Here is a 23,166-nt window from a genome sequence, read left to right as displayed (position 1 = left end):
CCTCAGGTCTGGCTCCCAGTTACATTCAGAATAGATTTTAAAGTATTATTACTTGTCTATAAATCACTAAATGGCCTAGGACAGGGATCACCAACCTTGTTCCTGGAGATCGGGTGTCCTGCAGATTTTAGGTCCAACTAATCAAACACACCTGAACAAGCTAATCAAGGTCTAACTAGGTATACTTGAAACACCCAGGCAGGTGTGTTGAGGCAAGTTGGAGCTAAACCCTGCAGGGCACTGGACCTCCAGGAACGAGATTGGTGACCCCTGGTCTAGGACCTTAATACATTACAAACATGCTCACTGAATACAAATCTGAAAAATTAAAAAAAAAAAATAAATAAATAAATAAAATAATATTATCATTTTTATTATTTTATTTTTTCATAAGTCGTGTGTTGCCCTTGTAAAAGAGATCTTGATCTCAATGGGTTTTTTATCTGGTTAAATAAAGAAACATACATATACAAACCTAACAGATCACTCAGATCATTAGGATCAAGTAAATGAGAAATTCCAAGAGTTCAGTCAAAGCAGGGTGAATCCACATTCAGCTACTGCACCACCCCCCTCACTGCTGCAGTCAGCTTCCAGAAATGATCAGATGTGCTCCAACATTAGGCGTATTCAAATCAAGACTTAAAACACATCCATTTAGCTGTGTCTTTTCTGAATGAGCACTGTGCTTCATCCGACAGATCACACTATTTGTGTCTTTTTTTTCTTTTTCATTCTTTTAAAACCTGTTTAACACATTTGAATTTGTTTTTAATCATTTTGATCTTGTTTCTTTTCTTCTTGTTTATGTAAAGCATTTTGAATTACCATGGTGTAAGAAATGTACTTTATTAACAAAATTGCCTTGCCTAAAAAAATGCTAGAACATAATATACTTTGTTGAATTTTGCAATATAAAAAAAATTCTTGCCCCACCAAGAAAAAAATAATTGGATTGGATTTCTCCTAATATAACTCCTAATGCCGTTAGTTAACACACTTAATGCATTTTTTTTTCAACACATCTCAAAATGTATAAATTATCAGTCTCTACCAAATGGTTAATATGTCAGTTTATGGTACCGGAATTAATACATATACTATGAAAAATCAGAAAATATGAAGTGTAAGACCAATTTATATTTTAAAAAATCTAAATAAAAGATTTCTGAATACTAAATCATGCCATAAATGACTTGAACAGTCAAAATAGGTTCACCCATTTGGTAGAGCAGGCAGGTAAAGGGTTAAACAAGTAACTATTATTAAACAAATACATTATGCTTAAAAAGAGCTTTTTTCAGATAATAAAATTAATATAACATAATGTTTCAAAAACAATATTATTGAAAAGAGGTGTGATTTTCTTAATTAGTTTAAACCTTTAATAATAGCCTTGGGTATCCAATCTGTGTACACAGTAGTATTTTTCCTAATAGTTTTAATGTTTATTTTATTTTTATATTATTAGTAGTCACATTTAAAAATTACATTTTATTTTTAAAAAATTAAGTAAAATATAGAAATTACTATTTTTGTTAAGAATAATGACACTTTTGTAAATGATTAAAAACATAGACTGTCATTTTTTCCCATATTTTGAGATTTATATTTTTATTTCTCACCATTATATATTTAAGCTTTTGAATGGCATTATGGGATCTTTTGTTTCAAGAACTTTTAACCTTGAATAGTTTAAAGCATACCTGCCAACATTTGAGACAAGGGTGGTGTGGTTGAGGTGGCAGTGTGGTTTGTGTCTGTCTGAATAACACAGTTGAGAGAGTCTGGTTAGTAACTGAACTGTGTTGTTAGTAACTGTACCATGGACCGGGTTTCCGGTGGCCTCTGCGATCGGAGAGAAATTACAGGTGTTTTTAGTGTTGGCAGGTATGGTTTAAAATGATATATTTTTCTGGGTTGGTGTCATATATTACGCTACAAAAACCTGTTAATAAAGTGTCAGTACATTTCCTGTTATTTTACAGACTTATTACTCTGTATATTATTGCTTATACATTATATTATTGTCAATAAAATGGCAATTAAAATGTCAATAAAAGTCACTTTGTTAAACTGTAGAGTTGAATTTTCAACATCAAATATCGACAGAGCAGTGATAAAGCTCCCATAATGCAATTCACAACCGTTAATAAACAGAAAACACTTGTGAATCACAAAATATGGAAACAGTTTATTTTTTACAGTATACTCAGATTTTGCTACTACACAAAGCTTTTCACATTGACCATGATTATTGTAGAATCAAATACTGAAAGAAAACAGAGTGGAAGTAGGATTCTTTCCTGTTTTTAATTTGAACACTAATGCACTGCAGCTGTAGTACATGTATAATGCATTCAATTAGACGAACTGAAAACTGCAATGGTCAAGTGAGAGAAGTGGAATAAGTGATGCAACTGTTGTGGAAGATCCACCAGATGAACCGTATGAAATTAAACCTCTGAGATCAATTTGAGGCACATAAGCCTGCATTGTGCTACACGGGCTAATATTACTATTTCACACTAAGATGGAAAAGAGATTTCTTTTTATTCCAGAAGAAAAGCAGAATTTTGACCAAAGAATAGTCCTCACACCATAAAAGCAGTATAAACAAAGGATTCTTAAACTATAGTTATGAAACCTTTGTGTTAGAAATGAACTGCAAAATGGCTAAAACCACCAGCTCTAATGGGTCTCTGAAGTGTAGTCAAAATGACCAAAATGCAGCTAACGCCAGCTAAAACACGAACACATTACAAAACTGTGTTTATTAGAGACATTAGAAAACACTGTAGTGAACAGGCTACAGACAAACAGGCTACAGACAGACTGTGGATTAAAGATAATAACTTTATAAATATCGTTCTGTTTCTTGTACATACAAATTGTTTCACTTCATAATAGCTTAAAGGGCCGTTCACAAATTAAGCCTTCAAGTTTGGCAATTCAAATGGAGATTCCCAGCAGGCACCCTTAAACAGTGAGTGACACATGCAAGTGCTGCAACGTGATTGGCTTTTACAAACATTTTTAACTTTTCAGAATGCCGCAAGTGCAAAAGGCATCATGTGACAAGATCTAACCAATCAGCTTCACGTCACATTAACGCTAGCCTAATTAAGCCTCATTCACACTAGCAGCGGCTTTGTAGCTACCTGTCGCTCTGGGTGGTGATCTGCCGCTAATGCAGGTCTGTGTAGGTCTACAACACAGAGAATACAACCGGCCTCTGAACAAGCTGAAAGTGGATCATGTGAGCTCTACAGGTGCTCGTATTGGATGTCGCTCAAGAAAGGCGCTCTTTATTTGCATAAAGTTAAAGGATTTTCAACTATGTCGTGTCGTCACCTGGTCGCCAATGGTCGCTCACATAGACAGAGGTCACCGGAAGACGCTCACTCGCTGTTGAAATGAACGATCGCTTGTCGCTTTGCTGCTGCGAGTCGCTCGTAATGTGAATGAGGCTTTACTAGGACTGGGATGCTAAATCGATGTCTTGTGATTCATGGATTGATTCTTAAGAATTTCTCTCAGAGCTTGGTTTTTAACAGCAGGTGGTGCTTCAGGCTAGTTTTTAATTGTACACTCTAGTGGTACGTTCAGATCAGACACGGATGAAGCGTCAAGCGTAACTGATTTACATATTAAGTCACTGCCTGGATTCGATCAGACATTTCAAGAGTTCAATATTGCTTGATGCTTTTACCAGGTTTGGAATGCTATCCCCGGAGAGAAGCCTGAGCTGAGAGGTAATTGAGCAAAGGGCTGCCACTTGGTCAATTAGCATGTAAGGGGGTCAGAGACCAGGTAGGTCTTGAGAGCTCCCCTGGTAAAAGGAGCAAAAGGAGGAGATGGGGTGGAAGGAGGGGATTCTTCCAAAACGAAGATAAGCAGTACGGTGAATTGGTCTACTTATTGTAGGCTTGGATCAATCTAATTGGATTATTGCAGATTATGGATGAGAGACCAATCCATGATCAATCATAGCATGTGCTCCTTTTGAGATTGGTTTGTAAAACTTCAACCTTTGGCAACATTAGTGCGAATGAGGCGGCGTGAATAGAGTGAATGACATGGCGCAAATTGAGCGTTTTGGGCATTCATACGAATCACTTGAGTCGGAAAATCTGAACTTTGGTGGACATTCGTGCTGCAATAATCAGGAGCTTGCTTTAGTATGGATTACGACATAGCACCTGTAGTTCCTGTTGACACACAACAGGTCATCAAACTTTAATGGTACGTTTAGACTAGACGCAAATGAAGCCTTAAGCGTAACTGATTCATATGTTAAGTCAATGCCTAGACAAGATCAGACATCCTGAGGTGTTATTTGTGCGAATAGAGTGAATGACACTGCACAAATTGAGCGTTTGACGTGCTTAACACGTGAATCACGCAAATCACTCGAGTTGGAAAAATCTGAATTTTGGACATTCATGCAGCCACAATCAGCTTGCTCTAGTAGGGGTGTGATCATGACATAGCACCTTTAGTTGCTGTCGACTCGGGACAACAGGTCATCAAACTCTAATGGTACGTTCAGACCAGACGCAGATGAATTCATGTCCTGAAACACACCACCTCTCCTTTCACTTCTAATTCTAATGGAGGGAGTAATTCATTTGTGAATGAATCTCTGTTATGAATGATTCGTGTGAACCATCGATATCCCTGCGTCTCAATGTGCTTATCCACCTTTATGATCTAAATGGTATATAACATTTGAAATATTCAATAATTTAGGGTGGACAGTATGCACATTAAGGCGCAGACACTGATATGTGATCAGGCACCCTTAAACGTTACTTCAAAAACTAGCCGTTACTTCACCTAGCCGACAATAATACAAGTTTCTGGCACCGCAGCGTCTTGTCATATTTCATTTACATTGTTTCTGATTTTATTCAACAAAACTAGCATAAACCTAGTATTTATTGCAAGTTGGTGCTACTTTGCCTTATGGTCAGTGCAGTAAGAAACCGTGTTATCATCCATAACATTACTTGTTGAACACAATAGTTCGTAACATACAAAAACGTTAAAAACGGATTGGCTTTAGTCTTGACTAAGTGCGGTTGAATGACATTTGTCCTGGGAGCACTGTACAAATGTGGCAGCCCTACTGACACATGCTTAGGGTCCGTATGCGATATCTAGTGTATATATCTATGAAATGCGAGGAGCAACAGGTGGTTAGAGCTTACAGGTGCATAAACAGCAAGCAAATCCCAAATGCAACAAGAACTTTTTTTTTTTAAGAGGAAATTCAAACCGTTTCCCTGATGACGTTTGATGGTTGCCAAAGTAGCGAAATAAATGACCAAACTACCAAATAATACCTGCCATTAACTATCGGGCGGCGGTATAATCACTCTCGTAGGAGAATTTTGCTTTCACAATCCACAATTTAGAGTTTTCAGTGTTAATGCACTACTTACACTATTTATACTACAAATGGCGTTGAATAGTGCATACATATGCGATTTGGGACGAAACTTTTGTGTTTTTGTTTGCAACGACAGACACCAAGGGAACATGAGCTCAGAAGTTTGTATTGTATTTCACCTACTAAATCTAATATATTTCTAATCTAATATATTTCACATGGTTTCAGATGTGATATGGAAACAGCCCCTACTTATTTCATCAGGAGCAGCAGGTAGTATTATTTTATTATTATTGTATGTATTTTTATGGTTATCAGTCATTGACTTTTTTCAGTTTCAGCTAAAAAAAAAAAAAACTCATTTAATGTTCATTTTGAATGTCTTAAGTGAGCAAACCAACAGCAATTGCGTTTTTTGGTGAACCATTCCTTTAAGAGGCTGTGCTGTTAAAGTCATTGCATCATCAGCCCAAGACACAAAAATCTATCGCCTCTAGGCTTAATATGACATGTTTCAAATTCAGATCTTTAAAAACAAGAAAGAAGAGTTTAGAAACACAGACTTAAGGTTTGATCAGCCCATTGCAATCTTGTCTCATGCAGTCTGATGTGCTGGCCAAATGTCAAGAGCTAGGTTTCAACCAATCGCAACAAATTACCAATGTTGGCTTCTGGTTGTCATCTCTCCTGAAAGCAGCACTAAAGCAAAGATACTGTCAAACTTGCATGGCATTTTTATTGCTGTCTTTGTAATGCCTGTGCATTTATTTTTACGCACTACAATGCATCAAAACAATGGACCCAACACGGCTCATTAGCACATAAATGACATAGTGCCTCGTAATCACGGTTTCTGTGTCTAAACATAAACACTAGCATCATTTCTCAAAATTAATACCTTTTTTCAACCACCTGGATCGAGTGTTGTTTTCAGCTGGATAATATCAACCAAAAACATCATAAGCATCCATAAGAAGTGTAAGTTTAGACGAATAGTACTCTAGCATACAGTGTGTTTATGTTTGGCTATCACCGTACCATAGTAAAATATGTGTTACAGGTTGGCAAGATCTCTTTCCTGGCATGTATTTTCCATCAGTTTAGTCAAGAGATAATTTATTTTAGCTCCCTTCACACTTAAACATTCGGTGTTGCTGAGAGAGCAGAAGTGAAAAACTCTCTGAACAATAAACTGCTGAAATAAGAAAAAACATAAACAGGACCAATTATCAAATTTAGCAGAAATAACTATATTGACAGTGGTGAGATAATAAAGTCATTTTACAAGCAGTGTCTACACTCAAGGGGAAAAAAAACAATAAAATAATGCAGTGTTAGAAAAATGAATATTTTTTTATTACTTTTGTTTCTTTTTCTTTTCATTAAACCATTGTATTTGTATTGCTTAAAGGTGATACATTATCTAAACTTCTTCTCTTGTGTGTGATATGCCTTGCATGAGAAGCAGATGAAGCTGATAGAAATGCAAAAGCCTGATTGTCTAAAATTAACTTGAGTTCTGCAGCTAAATGTCCTGTTAGCAGAGCTGGGTTGAATGCTGTGCAGAGAATTTGTAGAAAAAGAGGATGTATGTATGGGTGCGGTCAATGGAGGACTAGTGAATGATTGACAAGTGATTATGCTAAACTCCATCTGTTAATATCAGCTGCGTATAAAAGCTGGAGTCAGGAAATTAAAATTTTTGCACACCTCCTCAATGTAACTTTTGCAATGTATTGAAGATACCAGAATTCTGTGAATCGAATTATTCATTTGTATACAATAAATTACTAAGATTTTTGACATTAAAGAAAACCTCTCCTGACCTTTTTTTACTGAACACGCATGGAATTAATTAGATATTCCAACAAAACGGCATAGATAAAACTAGTTACAGTTAATATGTATGATTGTTAATTATGCACAATTTATGCAAGCATCTATGCTTACTTTACATAATTGAGTTATGCATAAAATGGGGGAACAATGAAATTATTTATTCGCAAAAGCACTTTAATTGTTTTGATTGTAATCCATTGTTTGCCTTTGACCCAAATAAAATACTTGCAATAAAAAAATATTGCTCCCAAAAAAAGGCTATACGCATAATATATATTTAATTTATAGACACAGTATGTAACATTCACCACTAGAGGGTGTGTATTCACAACTAACAATACTGATGGCGTTGTGACCGAGTGTGGAATCATGGGAGTTGTGGTCTTCATTACAACCTACAGGGCTCCTGCAGAAATCAAGTTTATGGATTAGCTAAAGTAAAGCTGAAAGCCATGGAAGTGAAACAAGCTGAAGCAAGTACTGACAAGAAACGAGAGCAACATGATAAGAAAGCAGCAGAGCTTTTATGATGCCACAGTGGTGCAGTTTTATCATGCTAAATACATTGACGTCATCAAACTGGAAATCGATGTCATTAGCATGTCCACACAGGACACGCTCCTTGTCTGTAGTTAATAGTGATGCACGGATGGCGGTTATTTCCGCGGTTGCTGTGGATAATCCGCGGGTCGGGTAATAAAAAAATACACTATGATTAGTTGTGGGTGGGTCGTGGGTGGATGAGTTTAATTATTAATGATTTTTGCTTAATACTTTTTAAACACATTCGTTAAAGCAGAAATGGAGGTGAAGCCGATCCAAGAGAAACTTAAAAAGGAAGAATTAAAAACAATGCAATGGTTAACGAGGTTGAATCAAGTGCTGGGTGCATAATAGGCTATGCAACAGCTGTAAAGCGCTTTATATGAAAGCCACAAGACCGGTACCTCAAATATGAAACATCATGTGTATGCTAAATCAAAAGGGCGGTCAAGTCAAAGTCTGACAAGCACTTTAAGTTCTTACATTCGTCAGGACAGCAAAAAATACCACTGGAAGTTACGTGTATGTATGTGTGGACAGACCAGTGCTGCCTTGATATACAGTACGCCCCTTCCATGTTGTCTCTGGCAAGGAATGCGCAGATTAGCTCACTGAATCTGCTGTTAATAACAAGCGGTCCACGCTGACCTTTCATCATCATGCTTAAAACAAAAAATTTGAATTATTAAAGTGACGATCGGGTCCGGATATATTTATCACATAAAATCCTGTGTACGGGCGGGTGGCGGGTGCATGACATTTCAGCTGATCTGTGCATCTCTTGTAGTTAATATTCAGCCATAGTTGAAATGGTCATGCCCAACTGAGCCTGGTCTCACTGAAAGTTTTTTCCTTCACTTTCGTCAATTGATGAAGTTTGTTCCTCGCCACTGGCTTGCTTGGTTTTGGGACTATTGGGACTTGTGGAGCTGTGCATCGATGGATTTGGTCTTGAGTGTTTGGACTTTCAGCAGTGAAAATATAACCACACTGAACTGAACTTCAACTCTAAAAACTGGACTGACACTGTTTCAATTTACTAGAATTTCCATGTTAAGCTGCTTTGACACAATCTACATTGTAAAAGCGCTATAGAAATAAAGTTGAATTAAATTGAATATTGCTTATTTCTCTGAATTTGAACATTGTTCAAAACAGTGGAATACCCTCCCTACAGCACTTTGCACCATCATGAATGTGGCACTATTTAACCCTCTGGGGTCTGATGGTGTTTTGGGGGACTGGAGAAGTTCTGACATGCCCTGACATTTGTCCCTTTTTCAGATGCTTATAAACATGTAAGTAGCAAAAGTCGAATACCACAGTAAACAGCACATACGTTGGCAACATTTATGTACAAGACTCTGCTTTTGAGAAAGAAATGTTTATGCGTGGTTAGTGAAAATTGACTGAAATAACTCCATTAAAAACACACTGAATATTTGTTCACAAGACTTTCGAGGTCTGGATCTTGTAGTCTAGCTGTTTCTGCTTCAAAATGATGTGAAGATCATCTTTTTTACTTGCTAATAGAAAGCAATATAATACATATTCTATGACAATTTTCTAAAACTCTATGGCTCATATGCGAGGAGGTGTGGACTATCATTACTAATGCAGTGATTCACACCTGAGAAGACAAAGACCTGCATAATGAGCTATATAATGGGGCATGTGACTGAGGGGAGAGGACGAGGACAATAAGTATAAAGCTTTTCTGCTTTAGGTTATTGAGAATATATTTAGCTATAACACAAAATAACTTAAAGGTGTCAAATAATAAAAATCTGGGTACACCAAGGCATAGTAGAATAATAAAAGATCAGTATATTGAAAAGGGCATACTGTGAGTTTCATGTATACTCCACGAGTGTAAAACCCCGGTGGACAACTGGCCGATCAGAGGACAAAACAAATGAGACTCACAGGCCATGCTCTCCTTATTTGCATGTATGCCTAATTTGGGTCGTTCATCCGGACCTGACAATCAGCCATGTCATCAAGCTCTGTGATCATAAAAAAGCTTAGATCACACCTCATGCTGCTGTTGATAAGCAACGTTTTCTAGTGAGACAAAGATAATTTTCTTCCCTTAGTAATTTAAGCGTACATTTCACTTACTATGTATATGGGACTTATTTTGAAAACGCGAGCGGCAATTTTGTTTACTGTGTGTTACTAGGCAACTACAACACAAGGCATGTTAAAACTGACCTCAGGATGCAAAATACAAGATTTACAGATTCTACATTTATTCACCTTAAGAGGCATAAGGTATGTTTAGTTACATCTTTTGTTAATTTATCGTGTTTATTGTGAAATTTGACGCGCATTTTTCAAAAACACATGTAGACTGCTGAGTCTACTAAATGTCATCTGTTCACGCAGAGGGTGATATTATTTCCTGGCTGTGTTTTCTTCAACTGTAGCTTCAAAATACAACGCCATACACCTCTATCACTCTCTTTTGTCAAGTTTAATTATAATTTAGCCTGTATCCACCACAGATCTGGTGAGCAAAATAGGTTAACGTTTCTTTGATTGGGTTTATATTTGTCCGTGTTTAGCGTACATCATGCAGTGTGTGTGTCTGTAAGAGCGGAGCTCATTAATATTCATGACACGAGCCATATATGGTCAATCATGGACCATCTGATTCTATGGGCATTTTATGGAGTAATAAATAAGCTTATTAAACTGTTTCTAGAGATTTTTTTTAACATACTGAAGCCATAAACCTGCTATGTAGATGTCAGAGAACAATTTAACTTATTAAACCAATGCAGTATATGGCACCTTTAAGATTAACTTGCAAGTGCAGTAAGCAAAACTTTAACCTATTTGTTTAGTATTGCTTTTGATATTCAATAGTTTTAATTGTCTTATTGTTTTGATAATTATATTGATGATGATCTTAATAATCTATGCATTTTAATGTGTAATTTTGTTTTATTGCTGTAAATTATTTTGAGCAGCCCCTTGGTAGTAGTAAGGTGCAATATATTATTTATATTGCACCTTACTACTACCAAGGGGCTGCTCAAAATAATTTATCTCATTGACTGACAGATTGATTGGGAAAATAGGCTGGGATCGATAGATTGAAACATTTGGGAAATAAATACTACTAGACTCTGAGGAATATTGCTTTAGCTTTATTATTATAAATAATGTAGCTTTAATGTGACATCATATTTATCACAATTCTTAATACTTTCATGATTCATTATTTGGTCTAATAATTAAGTACATAAATCAGCAAAAAATGACACTCATATTGTTTTTTTCTATTTTAATGAAAAAATAAATAAATCGTACATAATGTGTCTTTAAGAACGACACAATCTATTATTTCATGCATTGTATTGATTAAATGGGAGCCAGAATTGTGCACGACAGACTTCCCCTGAATCACCCAGCTAGAAGAGCCGGAAACATGTCAGACTGGAAACAGCCGACACAAAAGCTTGACAAGCCTTAATAAACGTGCTTTCAAGAAAACATTAAACGTGAGGAAGAAATCTTCCACAGCATCCAAGGCGAAGACAGATTTAGACAAGCACGTCTGGTAACAAATAGCCGCGATCACGCTGAAATGTTCAGATTCATGGATGTCATCAAGAAAGACGACAACCTTTCCAAATCTCCACAACTTTGTGTGTGTTTTTTCAACTGGCTTTAAATCCAGCATAATTACACATCCAAACACAGACACATGATGTGATTGTCTTCTTGCGATGCACAAAAACACCAAGCTCATAGTTTCCCCCGTGACGGCCCTTTAATTCCGAGCGTATTTGAGGGCCGTTTGAGGCTCTGCAAAAATGTCAATAGTAATGAGCGCATCTCCAGTCAATGAATATGAATGAAGCGCAGGAAATAAAAAACAGCCCACTTTTCATTCCTAATATGTGTCAGGCGTTTTTTTTGCCACCCCAAACAGGAGATACCTGCTTAAACGGCAACTCTCACCCCACTTCACCGGCAATTCAATTTGTTCCATAAGCCAGGGATGAAAAAGCAATTATTCACAGCATCCGTCACTTCACGATCTGTTTCTTAAAGATATCAGCCTTTTCTGGGTAAATGAACAAATAAGCTGGGGCGGATTAGTGCCACACGTGCTTCCGGGCCTTTGCCCCCCCATCAGTTGGCGCAGCCCAGTGGCCGGCGGTGCATGTAAGGAGTCCTCAGTGATGTTGCACTGATAGATGGTGTTTCGGCGGGGTGTGTCGCGTGTCGTCATGCGATAGAGACTGGCGGCTTCGTTTCTTCTTCAGCACTACAGTTGGCACTTTGGAGCTGGTGAGAAGAAAACTCAGCACGCCTACCCATTTGCTGGCTTGAAAGTGGAAGGCTCGCACATATTTCACTCGCTAGTTAGCAAACAGGATGTCCAGCATATTAAGTCGCATTAAGGACGTGTGCTGACTGGCATACTAGAAATGTAGAACGTGTTTTGATTGATATAAGCATGGAAATAGTAGGATCTGCCAAATACTATACTGCGAGTATTGCATCTTTACTCCCACAATTCATTATTTGATCTGATAATTAAACAAATTAATTAAAAAAATGAATAATTAATAAAATACTGAATAATTTTTTATTGTATTTAGGACATTGTATATTTGAAGCAATAATTATGATAATATTGTTAATAATAAAAATACTATAATAAATATTAATATGTGCAAGTAAATGTGCAGCTAAATAAAAATAAGTAGGGATGGTCCAATCAGAATTCTTGCAGCCAATACAGAGTATTGATTCCTTGTCATGGTCATCGACCGATACAGAGTACCAGTTTTGATGCTTCAGGCTATAACTTTGCTTTTGCATTAAACACATTTTCCCTCTAAGTATGATACTTAAGTGGAGATCTCTCTTTACCTAAGACAATAAAGGAAGGGAAGTTAAAATGCATCTTCCTCTGCTTTGTAAACAAACACTTTATTGGTTCATGAGATCGACCAGATCAACGAGTACAAATCGAGTCGTGAAATTTGAATATCGGCCAATACTGATCTCTGGCCGATCGATCAGAGCATGCCTAAAAATAAGCAAATTAGCAAGCAGGAAAATAAGGAAGGAAGCAGATGAAGCCGATAATCAAATAAAGTAAATAAGTTGTTAAGAAAAATAAGAAATAAAAATAACAGAAAAATACATTACTATACTGCGAAGAATATTGCATCTTTATGGTGACATCATATTTATCACAATTTTTAAAATACTTTCATGAGCCATTGATTTGATAAATTATTTTTTTAAAGCTAATAAATAATAAATTCCTATTAAAAATGATACTGTATATAGGACATTGTACTTTAAACAATAATTATGATAACATTAATAATGATAACATAATAAATATTAGCATGATAAAGCTTTAAAAATTATTATGCGCAAGTAAATGTGCAGCTAAAGTAAAATAAGCAAGCAGGACAATAAGCAAGGAAGCAGATGAAGTCAATAATCAAATAAAATAAATAAGTTATTAAAGATAATAATATAATAAATATTAGTATGATAAAGGGTCATATATTACTACACGCAAGTGAACATGTAGCTAAAGTAAAATAAGCAAATGAGCAAGCAGGGAAATAAGCAAGGAAACAGATGAAGTCAAACCTTAATAAAAATGTTACTGTATAGGACATTGCATACTTTGAGCAATAATTATGATAATATTATAAATGATGGTACTATAATAAATATTAGTATGATAATGCGTCAGAAATTATTATGGCTAAGTAAACATGTAGCTAAAATAAAATAAGCAAGGAAATAGATGAAGATCAAATAAAGTAAATAAGTTCTAATGGAAAATAAGAAATAAAAATAACAGAAAAATAAATACTATACTGCAAATACTGTATCTTTAATGTGGCATCATACTTATCACAATTTTTTATATTTTCAAGATTTATTATTTGAGCTGATTATTAAACTGTTATCTTTAAAAGCAATTAATAAAACCCAAATAAAAATATATACTGTATATTGGACATTGTATACTTAAAGCAATAATATTGAAAACATTATTAATGATATTAAAATAAATATTAGTAAGATAAAGTATCATAAATTATTATGCGTACATAAAGGTGTAGCTAATGTAAAATAAGCAAGGAAACAGATGAAGTCAACAATCAAATGAAGTAAATAAGTTGTAAAGGAAAATAAGAAATAAAAATAACAGAAAAATACAATACTATACTGCAAAGAATATTGCATCTTTATAATGACATCGTATTTAGCACTATTTTTATTTTTATACTTTCATGATCCATTATTAAATCTGATAACTAAATTATAATTTTTTTTAAATCTAATAATTAATAAAATCCTAATTAAATGATACTGTTCATAGGACATTTTACATTTCAAGCAATAATTATGATTCATATTATAAATGTCAATACTATAATAAATATTAGTAAAATAAAGCATTGTAAATTATTATTTTAATATATAGCTAAAGTAAACTAAACTAAACTTGAAATGACAAAAAAATGATACTGTATAGAGGACATTGAATACTTGAAGCAATAATTATGATAATATTATAAATGATGATAATATAATAAATGTTAGTTCAATAAAGCATCATAAATCAATATGTGCAAGTAAATGTGCAGCTAATAAATATTAGAAATAATAGAATAAACATTAGTAAGATAAAGTGTCATAAATTATCATGCGTACATAAAGGTGTAGCTAAAGTAAAATAAGCAAGGAAATAGATGAAGTCAATAATCAAATAAATTAAGTTGTAATGGAAAATAAGCAATAAAAATAACAGAAAAACACAATACTAGACTGCGAGTTCTGCATCTTTAGTGTGACATTATATTTATCACAACTTTATTACAGATCTGATAAAACTTTTAATTGAAAAATTAGTAAAATTCTAATAAAAATTATACTGTAAATAGGATAGTGTATACTTGAAGCAACAGTGATGATAAAATTATAAATGATCATGAAAATAATAAATAAAGGTTGGCACGGTGGGTCAGTGGTTGACACTGTCACCTCACAGCAACAAGGTCACTGGTTCGAGTCCCGGCTGGGTCAGTTGGCATTTCTGTATGGAGTTTGTATGTTCTCCCCGTATTGGTGTGGGTTTCCTCCGGGTGCTCCGGTTTCCCCCACAGTCCAAAGACATGCGCTATATGTGAATTGAAGTAACTAAATTGGCTATAGTTTGTGTGTGTGTGTGTGTGTGCGTGCGTGCGTGCGTGCGTGCGTGCGTGCGTGCGTGCGTGCGTGCGTGCGTGCGTGCGTGCGTGCGTGCGTGCGTGCGTGCGTGCGTGCGTGCGTGCGTGCGTGTGTGTGTGTGTGTGTGTGAATGAGTGTGAATGGGTGTTTCCCAGTACTGGGTTGTGGCTGGAAAGGCATATGCTGCGTAAAACATACGCCACAATAGTTGGCGGATGATTCTGCTGACAATTAGGGGCTAAATCGAAGGAAAATGAATGAATGAATAATAAATAACATGATAATAATATAATAAATATTAGTTAGATAAAGCATCATAAATTATTATGCACAAGTAAATGTGTTGCTGAAGTAAAATAAGCAAATAAGCAAGCAGGAAAATAAGGAAGGAAGCAGATGAAGTCAATAACCAGATAAAGTATTAAAGGTAGAAATGTAGTAAGTCAGTAAGAAATAAAAATACAAGACATGCAAATAAAGTACATAGGAATTTAAGAAAATAAACAAGTGAATAAATATATAAATCAAGTGATTAAATCAAGTAAATCAGCAACCAAGAAAAAAATAAATACATTTAAATACAAATAAAAGAAAGAAAAGAAAGAAAGAAATGAAAAACGTAAAAAAAAAAAAGATATAGTAAATAAAAACAAGCATTCCTTCAGGCTTAGTCCTTTATGTATTAGGGGTCGCCACAACGGAATGAACCGCCAACTATTCCGACATATGTTTTGTGCAGCGAACGCCATTCCAGCCACAATAAAAAAACAATCAAATAAACAAAAAAATAAATAAATAAAGTAAACAAGCAAATAAACAATAAAAAAATAAGCAAGTAAATAATGTCATAAAAAGCAAGCAAATACTAAGCAGGTAAATAAAGTACATGAACAAATAAATAGGTGGTTAGCTCAGTGGTTAGAGCTGTCGCCTCACAGCAAGAAGGTTGCTTGTTCGAGTCTAAGCTGGGTCAGTTGGCATTTCTGTGTGGAGTTTGCACGTTCTCCCTGTGCTCCGGTGTCCCCCACAGTCTAAAGACATGCAGTACAGGTGAATTGGGTAAGCTAAGATGGCCGTTGTGTGTGTGTGTGAAAGCAAGAGTGTATGGGTATTTCCAAGTGCTGGGTTGCGGCTGGAAGGGCATCTGCTGCGTAAAACATATGCTGGATAAGTTGGCGGTTCATTCCGCTGTGGTGCTCCCTAATAAATAAGGAACTAAGCCGAAGGAAAATGAATGAATGAAAGAAAAAATAAAGTAAATAGACCAAATAGCAAATTAGTAGCGGCAGTTTGTTTTGCTTTCTGAACACACCACTTGATAAATATAAATGTGCTTTCCACACCAAAATTTAAGCTCAAATGTACTCGTTAGAACTCAAACAAAATCAATGATTGTCTCCTTGACTTGATGAACTTGATCTCTAAAATTCTAATATACATGAATGACTTTGCAAATGCGAGTGACTGAAGACCTCCAAAACTGGCCTACACAGCCTAATGATGATGACGATGATGAAGCAGCCTCCACACTGATGAGTTTCTTTCCAAAATGAGATGATGATTGGAGTGATTTCCCTCCTTCTGAGATCAGTACATTACAGCGTAGCTACAGTACACTAATGTGCACAGCGAGCTTATGGGATGTGCTTATGGATGTATGTTACCTCAGAACAATCACCCGGTGTAATCAGAGACAGCAGAAAACCTCATTTCCAACTTCTATTGTTTGATGGGCTAATGATATTGGTGGAGGTGAGTGTGGTGGGGGGATAATCATTATGCTAATAAACAATTTTATAAAGGGGCTACATGTGGAATTCGAAAACTTTTGTGAGTAGTGACACCGGTGGTGGTTAAAGGTCCTGTGAAATGCTTTGAAAGTCCATTTTTATTTGATGTTTGACGTAATCCTAACCCAAACACATAGAGTGTGCCGGACATAGTGTAGCTCCTCCCCTTTTTATAAAACTTTGATTTATCACCGCTCTGCCCAGTGAGAGTGGTTGAGCTTAAACGCATCAAATGAATAGCGTCTTGAAGAGGGTGGTAATTGTCAGATACTAGAGAGCATCTGATTGGTCACGATTTGATGAGAAACTCAAGAATAAGGTGACGTGAATAAAACGATCCTTTATTGATCCTTTTAGGCGGAAGTGACAAACTGCAAGCCTTACATGTTTATATCAGCTGTATATCTTCTAAAGGCAAATGTTGTCACTGTTTTGGAGCACCCTCGCTTAAAGATGTCCTAAAAACTAACAATACTGATATTAACATCTAAAAAAAAAAAAAAGATTGAATGTGATTTAATGTCGCAATATTAATAATAGTTTTCTCATTATTTGATTAAAAGTAAAAACAAGTCATATAAAATACTTTTGCACACTCATAACAAAACCTATAGTGGGCTTCAAACTGCTGACTCTTGTTTATTAACTCTTGTTAATAGTGACACCGGTGGACGTTAAATGAACTGCAGTCATTGATTTATTGCTCGTGCTCAAAATTGTGCACAAATAACATGTAAAATACTGAATGTGATTCAAAATCTTGATGCAAACCAAAATTAATTTTCCCCCAATATTTAAGTTGAAATAAAAAGTCTTCTTTGTACATCGATAACATTCACACTGCTGTTGCTACTCTGACCAAAGCGAAGCGGAGCGCCTCATTTTTGACTTTACATTTGTACGTTTAAGAAATTTATGTCAACGTATGGTATATATAAAATATGGTGACATGAAATAGGGGCTTCTGCTGTAAGTGTCAGCGAAAGATTGTCCAGCAAACACACACGCAGTGAAATTGTGTGCAGTTTCTGCGTTTTTAAGTAGTTGGAGCATTGTACATACTCGCGTTCGCCTCCCTCGCCATAGTAAGCTACGGAGACATATCGCATATTTGATAAAAGATGTCAGTACATAATAACCGGTTATGATTATTACTGAACCGATACCGAATTGTCCGTGTGTGCATCGCGGTGCAGCGAAGAAACAATTAATTTGGACACCCCTACTATATATATTGCGATATGAGCATCATTTCACAAGATGACTTAATTCATGATATAACACTGATTGGATGATTTTGTAGGGAAGTGCATCTGCATAAAATGTTCAAAATTATACAAAATAAGCCCAGATTTAAAATAGAGCAAAGAAAATTCAAAAAATTCAGAAATAAAATACAGAAATTCAATAATCAAATGCTAAATAACAGCGTATAGTGTCTTTAATGTATAAAAAAACACAATTTATCTTTGCTAAAGAACCAAACTTAATCATTTTTGTGTCCAAATAGCTTAAAATGGCTTGAAATTGTAAAGCCAGGAGTCTTAAAAAGTCATCTAAATAAAAACCTTTCACCCTTTTAGATTATAGTTAAACATGACTCCACAAGTCCTGTGTTCTGAACTGTGGTTCCTAGTTAATTATAATCTTAATTATAGGACATTGCAAGTCCTGCAATGTGATTATTGCAGATTCACACATCGCAATATCAATGCTGAAACGATATATTATGCAGCCCTACCCAACATTGATCATAATAGTGGAAAACATGACTACTGCAATGTCCGTCTCAAAAGTTTGGCCTTACCTTGAGCCGCTGATGGTCAACCACAAGATCAGGAGGTGGTGGAAGTTGCACAGCCTCCTGGTGTCTGATAGCTGGCTCCTCCGTCTGCACTTCTGACAGACCTTTCCCACATTCCTTCCCTTTTGATGAACCTATTAAAAAAAAGCAAAGTCATACTACATGAAAAAAAAACTGAACACACATCATACCAGAAACAGACAACACCTGGAGTAGGAAAAACAGGTCTGTAGCCGTATTAGAAGAGACGAGTCCTCGGGGTGTTTTTGTTGGTGTATTTAACTCTCAGCAGGATAAACGCTCACAAACAGATGGTGTTTTGAAGTCCAGGAACACAGTTTTTTTTTCCCCCTCCAAACTGTGATTAACCGTATACAGTTGACAATCAATACAACGTAATATTCAACAGTCCAGCATCTTTGCGGACATCTGTTAAGACTAAAATGTTATTGTGCCCAGTTATTTATTTCATTCAGCTTAATTGCATAAGAGAATTATATATAATTATGTTTATTGCAGTGCCACGGTCGTTTCAAGTTCTCCAACTTGAGTGCATAAACATTTTCAATATGTGAAAATATACAATGTAATATGCCTAATTAGTACTTTTGCATTTGACACATTCATACCAAGGATGCTAATTATAGTGATTAAAATGTACTGTATTTTACAAAATGTATAAGAAATGTAAAAGAACAAACGCAAAGTCCACATTACAGAGAAACAGAAATGTAAATATGATCTGTGTCACTTTTATACATTTTAAAAATTATTTTCCCCAGCCAATCACAACCAACCCTGCTTTCTGTAGAAATACAAATTAATATAATCTAGTTTCAAAATAACAGTGATATTTACAGTGCATCCGGAAAGTACTGATATCGTTTCACTTTTTCCGCATTTTTTATGTTACAGCCTTATTCCAAAATCGATTCAATTCATTTATTTCCTCAAAATTCAACACACAAAATCCCATAATGACAATGTGAAAAAAGATTTCGGAGATTGTTGCAAATTTATTAAAAACAAAAAAGCTGAAAATTCACATGTACATCAGTATTCACAGCCTTTGCCGTGAAGCTCTAAACTGAGCTAAGGTACATTCTGTTTCCACTGATCATTCTTGAGATGTTTCAGCAGCTTCATTGGAGTTCACCTCTAGTCAATTCAGTTGATTGGACTAGATTCGAAAAGGCATACACCTGTCTATATAAGGCCCCAGGATTGACAGTGCATGTCAAAGCACAAATCAACCATGAAGACAAAGGAATTGTCTGTAGACCTCCGAGACAGGGTTTTCTCAAGGCACAAGGCTGGGGAAGGTTACAGAAAAATGTTATGCTGCTCTGAAAATTCCAATGAGCACTGTGGCCTCCATAAGCAAAAGGCATCTGAAGGACTCTCAGACCATAAGAGACAAAATTCTCTGGTCTGATGAGACTAAAATTGAACTCTTTGGAGTGAATGCAAGGTGTTACATTTGGAGAAAACCAGGCATCGCTCATCACCAGGCTAATACCATCCCTACAGTGAAGCATGGTGGTGGCAGCATCATGCTGTGGGGATATTTTTCAGCAACTGGAAGACTAATCAGGACAGAGGGAAAGATGAATACAGCAATGTACAGAGACATCCTGAATGAAAACCTGCTTCAGAGTGCTCTTGACCTCAGACTGGGGCGACGGTTCATCTTTCAGCAGAACAATGACCCAAAGCACACCACCAAAATATTAAAGGAGTGTCTTCACAACAACTCTGTGAATGTCCTTGAGTGGAGACCTAACCTAAATCCTATTGAACATCTCTGGAGAGATCTGAAAATGGCTGCACACCATCGCTTCCCATCCAACCTAATAGAGCTTGAGAGGTACTGCAAAGAGGAATGGGCAAACAATTCCCAAAGACAGGTGTGCCACGCTTGTGGCATCATATTCAAAAAGACTTGAGGCTGTAATTGCTGCCAAAGGTGCATCAACAAAGTATTGAGCAAAGGCTGTGAATAATGATGTACATGTGATTTTTCAGCTTTTTAATTTTTGACAAATTTGCAACAATCTCAAAAACTCCTTTTTTACATTGTCATTATGGCATATTGTGTGTCACATTTTAAGGAAATAAATGAATTTAATCCATTTTGGAATAAGGTGGTAACAAAGAAAATGTGGAAAAAGTGAAGCGCTATGAATACTTTCCGCATGCACTGTATATAACTAAAAAGTTTTATTCTTTGGTTTTTAATTATATAATATCATTCAAACTATAGCAGGCCAAGTGTTGGAGACATTTTTATCCTATTGTCTTTATGCACTTCCTAACTACTGGGCAAAGTCCCAAAGGGCTGATTGAATTCATACAATGCATCTAAATGGGCACTGTTATGTTGATGAGATCACCGAACTTGACTGATTTCTGGGAGAATCTTGGGTCCATGCTGGTTCCAGTAGGTCTTCTGCAGTATTTGTGATGATTGGGATGCAGTTCAACAGATGATTCATCTGAAAAATCTATCTTCTGCCACTTTTCCAAATGATCAACTAGAAGTCAAGTTATTATTTGTTGCTCTTACAACTATGATCGACGACAAGACTTTTGTCATGTAGTGTACATTGTATTCACATTTTTATGTAACTACATACAGTAGTAGTCAAAGCCACTTAACATAAAGCAGGACCAAATAATCAATACAAGCTGTTTATTATATAGTTTTACCTTCTTTTTCATGGTCGCCATCAGATGTCACTGCCTCCGCTGTCCTCGTATTCTCCCCAGTACTGCATTCTGTGCCAGAAGCTTCTTTATGCTCTGTTGGTTTCTGTTCAAGTGCATCCCTTTTAATAGTGTCTTTATCAAGAGCCTCGCTGTACACACTGTCCATAGATTCATTCCCATTCACACACTCCTGAGGAGCGGGGACCGTCGGGGTCACTGTGGGTTCCTCTGACGGGGCCTCCACCTGACCCTGAGCGTCCCGAGCGGCTGTGGGCTCGCTGGAGTTCTCCTCCTCCGTGGAGAGCACGTGTCCATTGGCCTGGAGCGGCTGTTTTTCAGGATGGAGCTCCATGGTGTCGCAGGAGGACTCGTCCAGGGTGAGACAAGCGTCGCCTTGCGCCATCACTGTTGAATCCTCAGCTCCCTCTTCCTCCTCGGGTTCATCGTCTTCCTCCGCTTCCTCCTTTTTATAGCTCTTTTTCTTCCGAATGATGCCTCGTCCCCAAATCGGTCGCCGCCGGAATTTGCGCTTTATGTTATCTGGCGATGACAAATAAAGATTTTTGTGTAAAGACAAAGAAATAAAACTGAACTGACATAGAAATAAAACCAAACTGAACTTCAACTGTGAAAGCTGGACTGTGAAAGTTTCAGTTTACTAGAACTCTATGTTAGAGTCTACGTTAAGCTCCTTTGACACAATCTACTGTGTAAAAGTGCTATAGAAATAAGGATGAATTGAATTGAATTAAGACAATTAAGATGGCAAACAGGACATGCATAGTTTGTTAATTTTGCAAATATCTCCTGAATCAGGAACATTGTTAAATATGAAATATAAAAAAAATCTTTGAGGGTAATTGACTAACTAAAAGGCAAACCATTTCCTTTTAATTTTAATATATAATATTCAACACACATTCAACATGTCACTGTTTTTTCGCAGAAAACATATTTCTAAAGGTGCTGTTGACTTGAATTTTTCACCAGATGTTGGAAACAACCAAAGAAATATTTATATGTACAGAAAAACAAATCTAATTCATTTACAAATGAAGTTATGTGCAATAAAAAGAAATGACGCAGGAAAAACATATTGAACACATGAAGAAAGGGAGGTGCAGAACGGCAGTGAAAGCCCAGACAGCAGCTGAAATTTCTCAGTAGTTTATCAGGAACCCTCTGTCCTTTGCCAAACTATAAAATAAAGACCAGATTTAATAGACGAGACCCACAGAACCATCCAGATTTTTACACTGTTGAAGTATGTGAAAATAATAACCCCTAAACAAAGCATGTGATTTCATTTTCCACCTGAGAGTCGTCTTTAAGTTGCCGTCACCAAAAAAGCCTAAACAATGACGATGGGTATCCCGTGTGTGAGTGTGTGGCTTTGAAAATCTCATGCAACTCATGTTTAAATTTACAAAATTAAAAATAATAAACAACAGCAACAAACAGTAAAGCTAATATAACAGAAAGCACGTTATACAACTGCCATTTAGATTTCACGAGGTCTTTAAATATGGCCACTGTCCTGATTAAGGCCTACAGAAATATAATAACTTTTCAATTATTAAAACCCTGGAAATCTATGTTTTAACTAACCATACAGCATGTATGTACACAATACAAATTAGGGCTGGGCGATAAAATTAATATCTATATTTATTGACCGAACACCATTGTCAATATCAATTTTTTAAAAAAAGTTAAGCATGTTGTTTTGGTATGAAGTGCTATAGTTTTATTAAAATGTGGCTGCTGAGCGCGCGCCTTGGAAGCAATGCCAATAAGTTTAGTGTGTCAGTTTGTCATTTCCAAAGGAGGCACGTGACTTGCACAACGAGCACATGGGA

The 23,166-nt window shown here is 36.1% G+C and overlaps 1 protein-coding gene across 2 annotated transcripts in view; it reads right to left on the bottom strand.

Annotated features, from left to right (window-relative positions):
- Positions 1-23,166, bottom strand: part of atad2b (ATPase family AAA domain containing 2B) — a 201,145-nt gene that overhangs the window by 18,208 nt on the left and 159,771 nt on the right. For both annotated transcript variants that reach the window (XM_056480747.1, XM_056480748.1), the window contains exons 25-26: positions 21,308-21,847; positions 18,602-18,732 (exon numbers count right to left, since the gene is read on the bottom strand). In XM_056480747.1, the coding sequence (XP_056336722.1) occupies positions 18,602-18,732; positions 21,308-21,847 (671 nt within the window). The remainder of the gene's footprint in view (positions 1-18,601; positions 18,733-21,307; positions 21,848-23,166) is intronic.

This window comes from Danio aesculapii, chromosome 20, assembly GCF_903798145.1.
Source record: "Danio aesculapii chromosome 20, fDanAes4.1, whole genome shotgun sequence".
Classification (NCBI taxonomy): domain Eukaryota; kingdom Metazoa; phylum Chordata; class Actinopteri; order Cypriniformes; family Danionidae; genus Danio; species Danio aesculapii.
The sequence above is the reverse complement of the archived record's forward strand: the minus strand, read 5'-3'. Positions and strand labels throughout refer to the sequence as shown.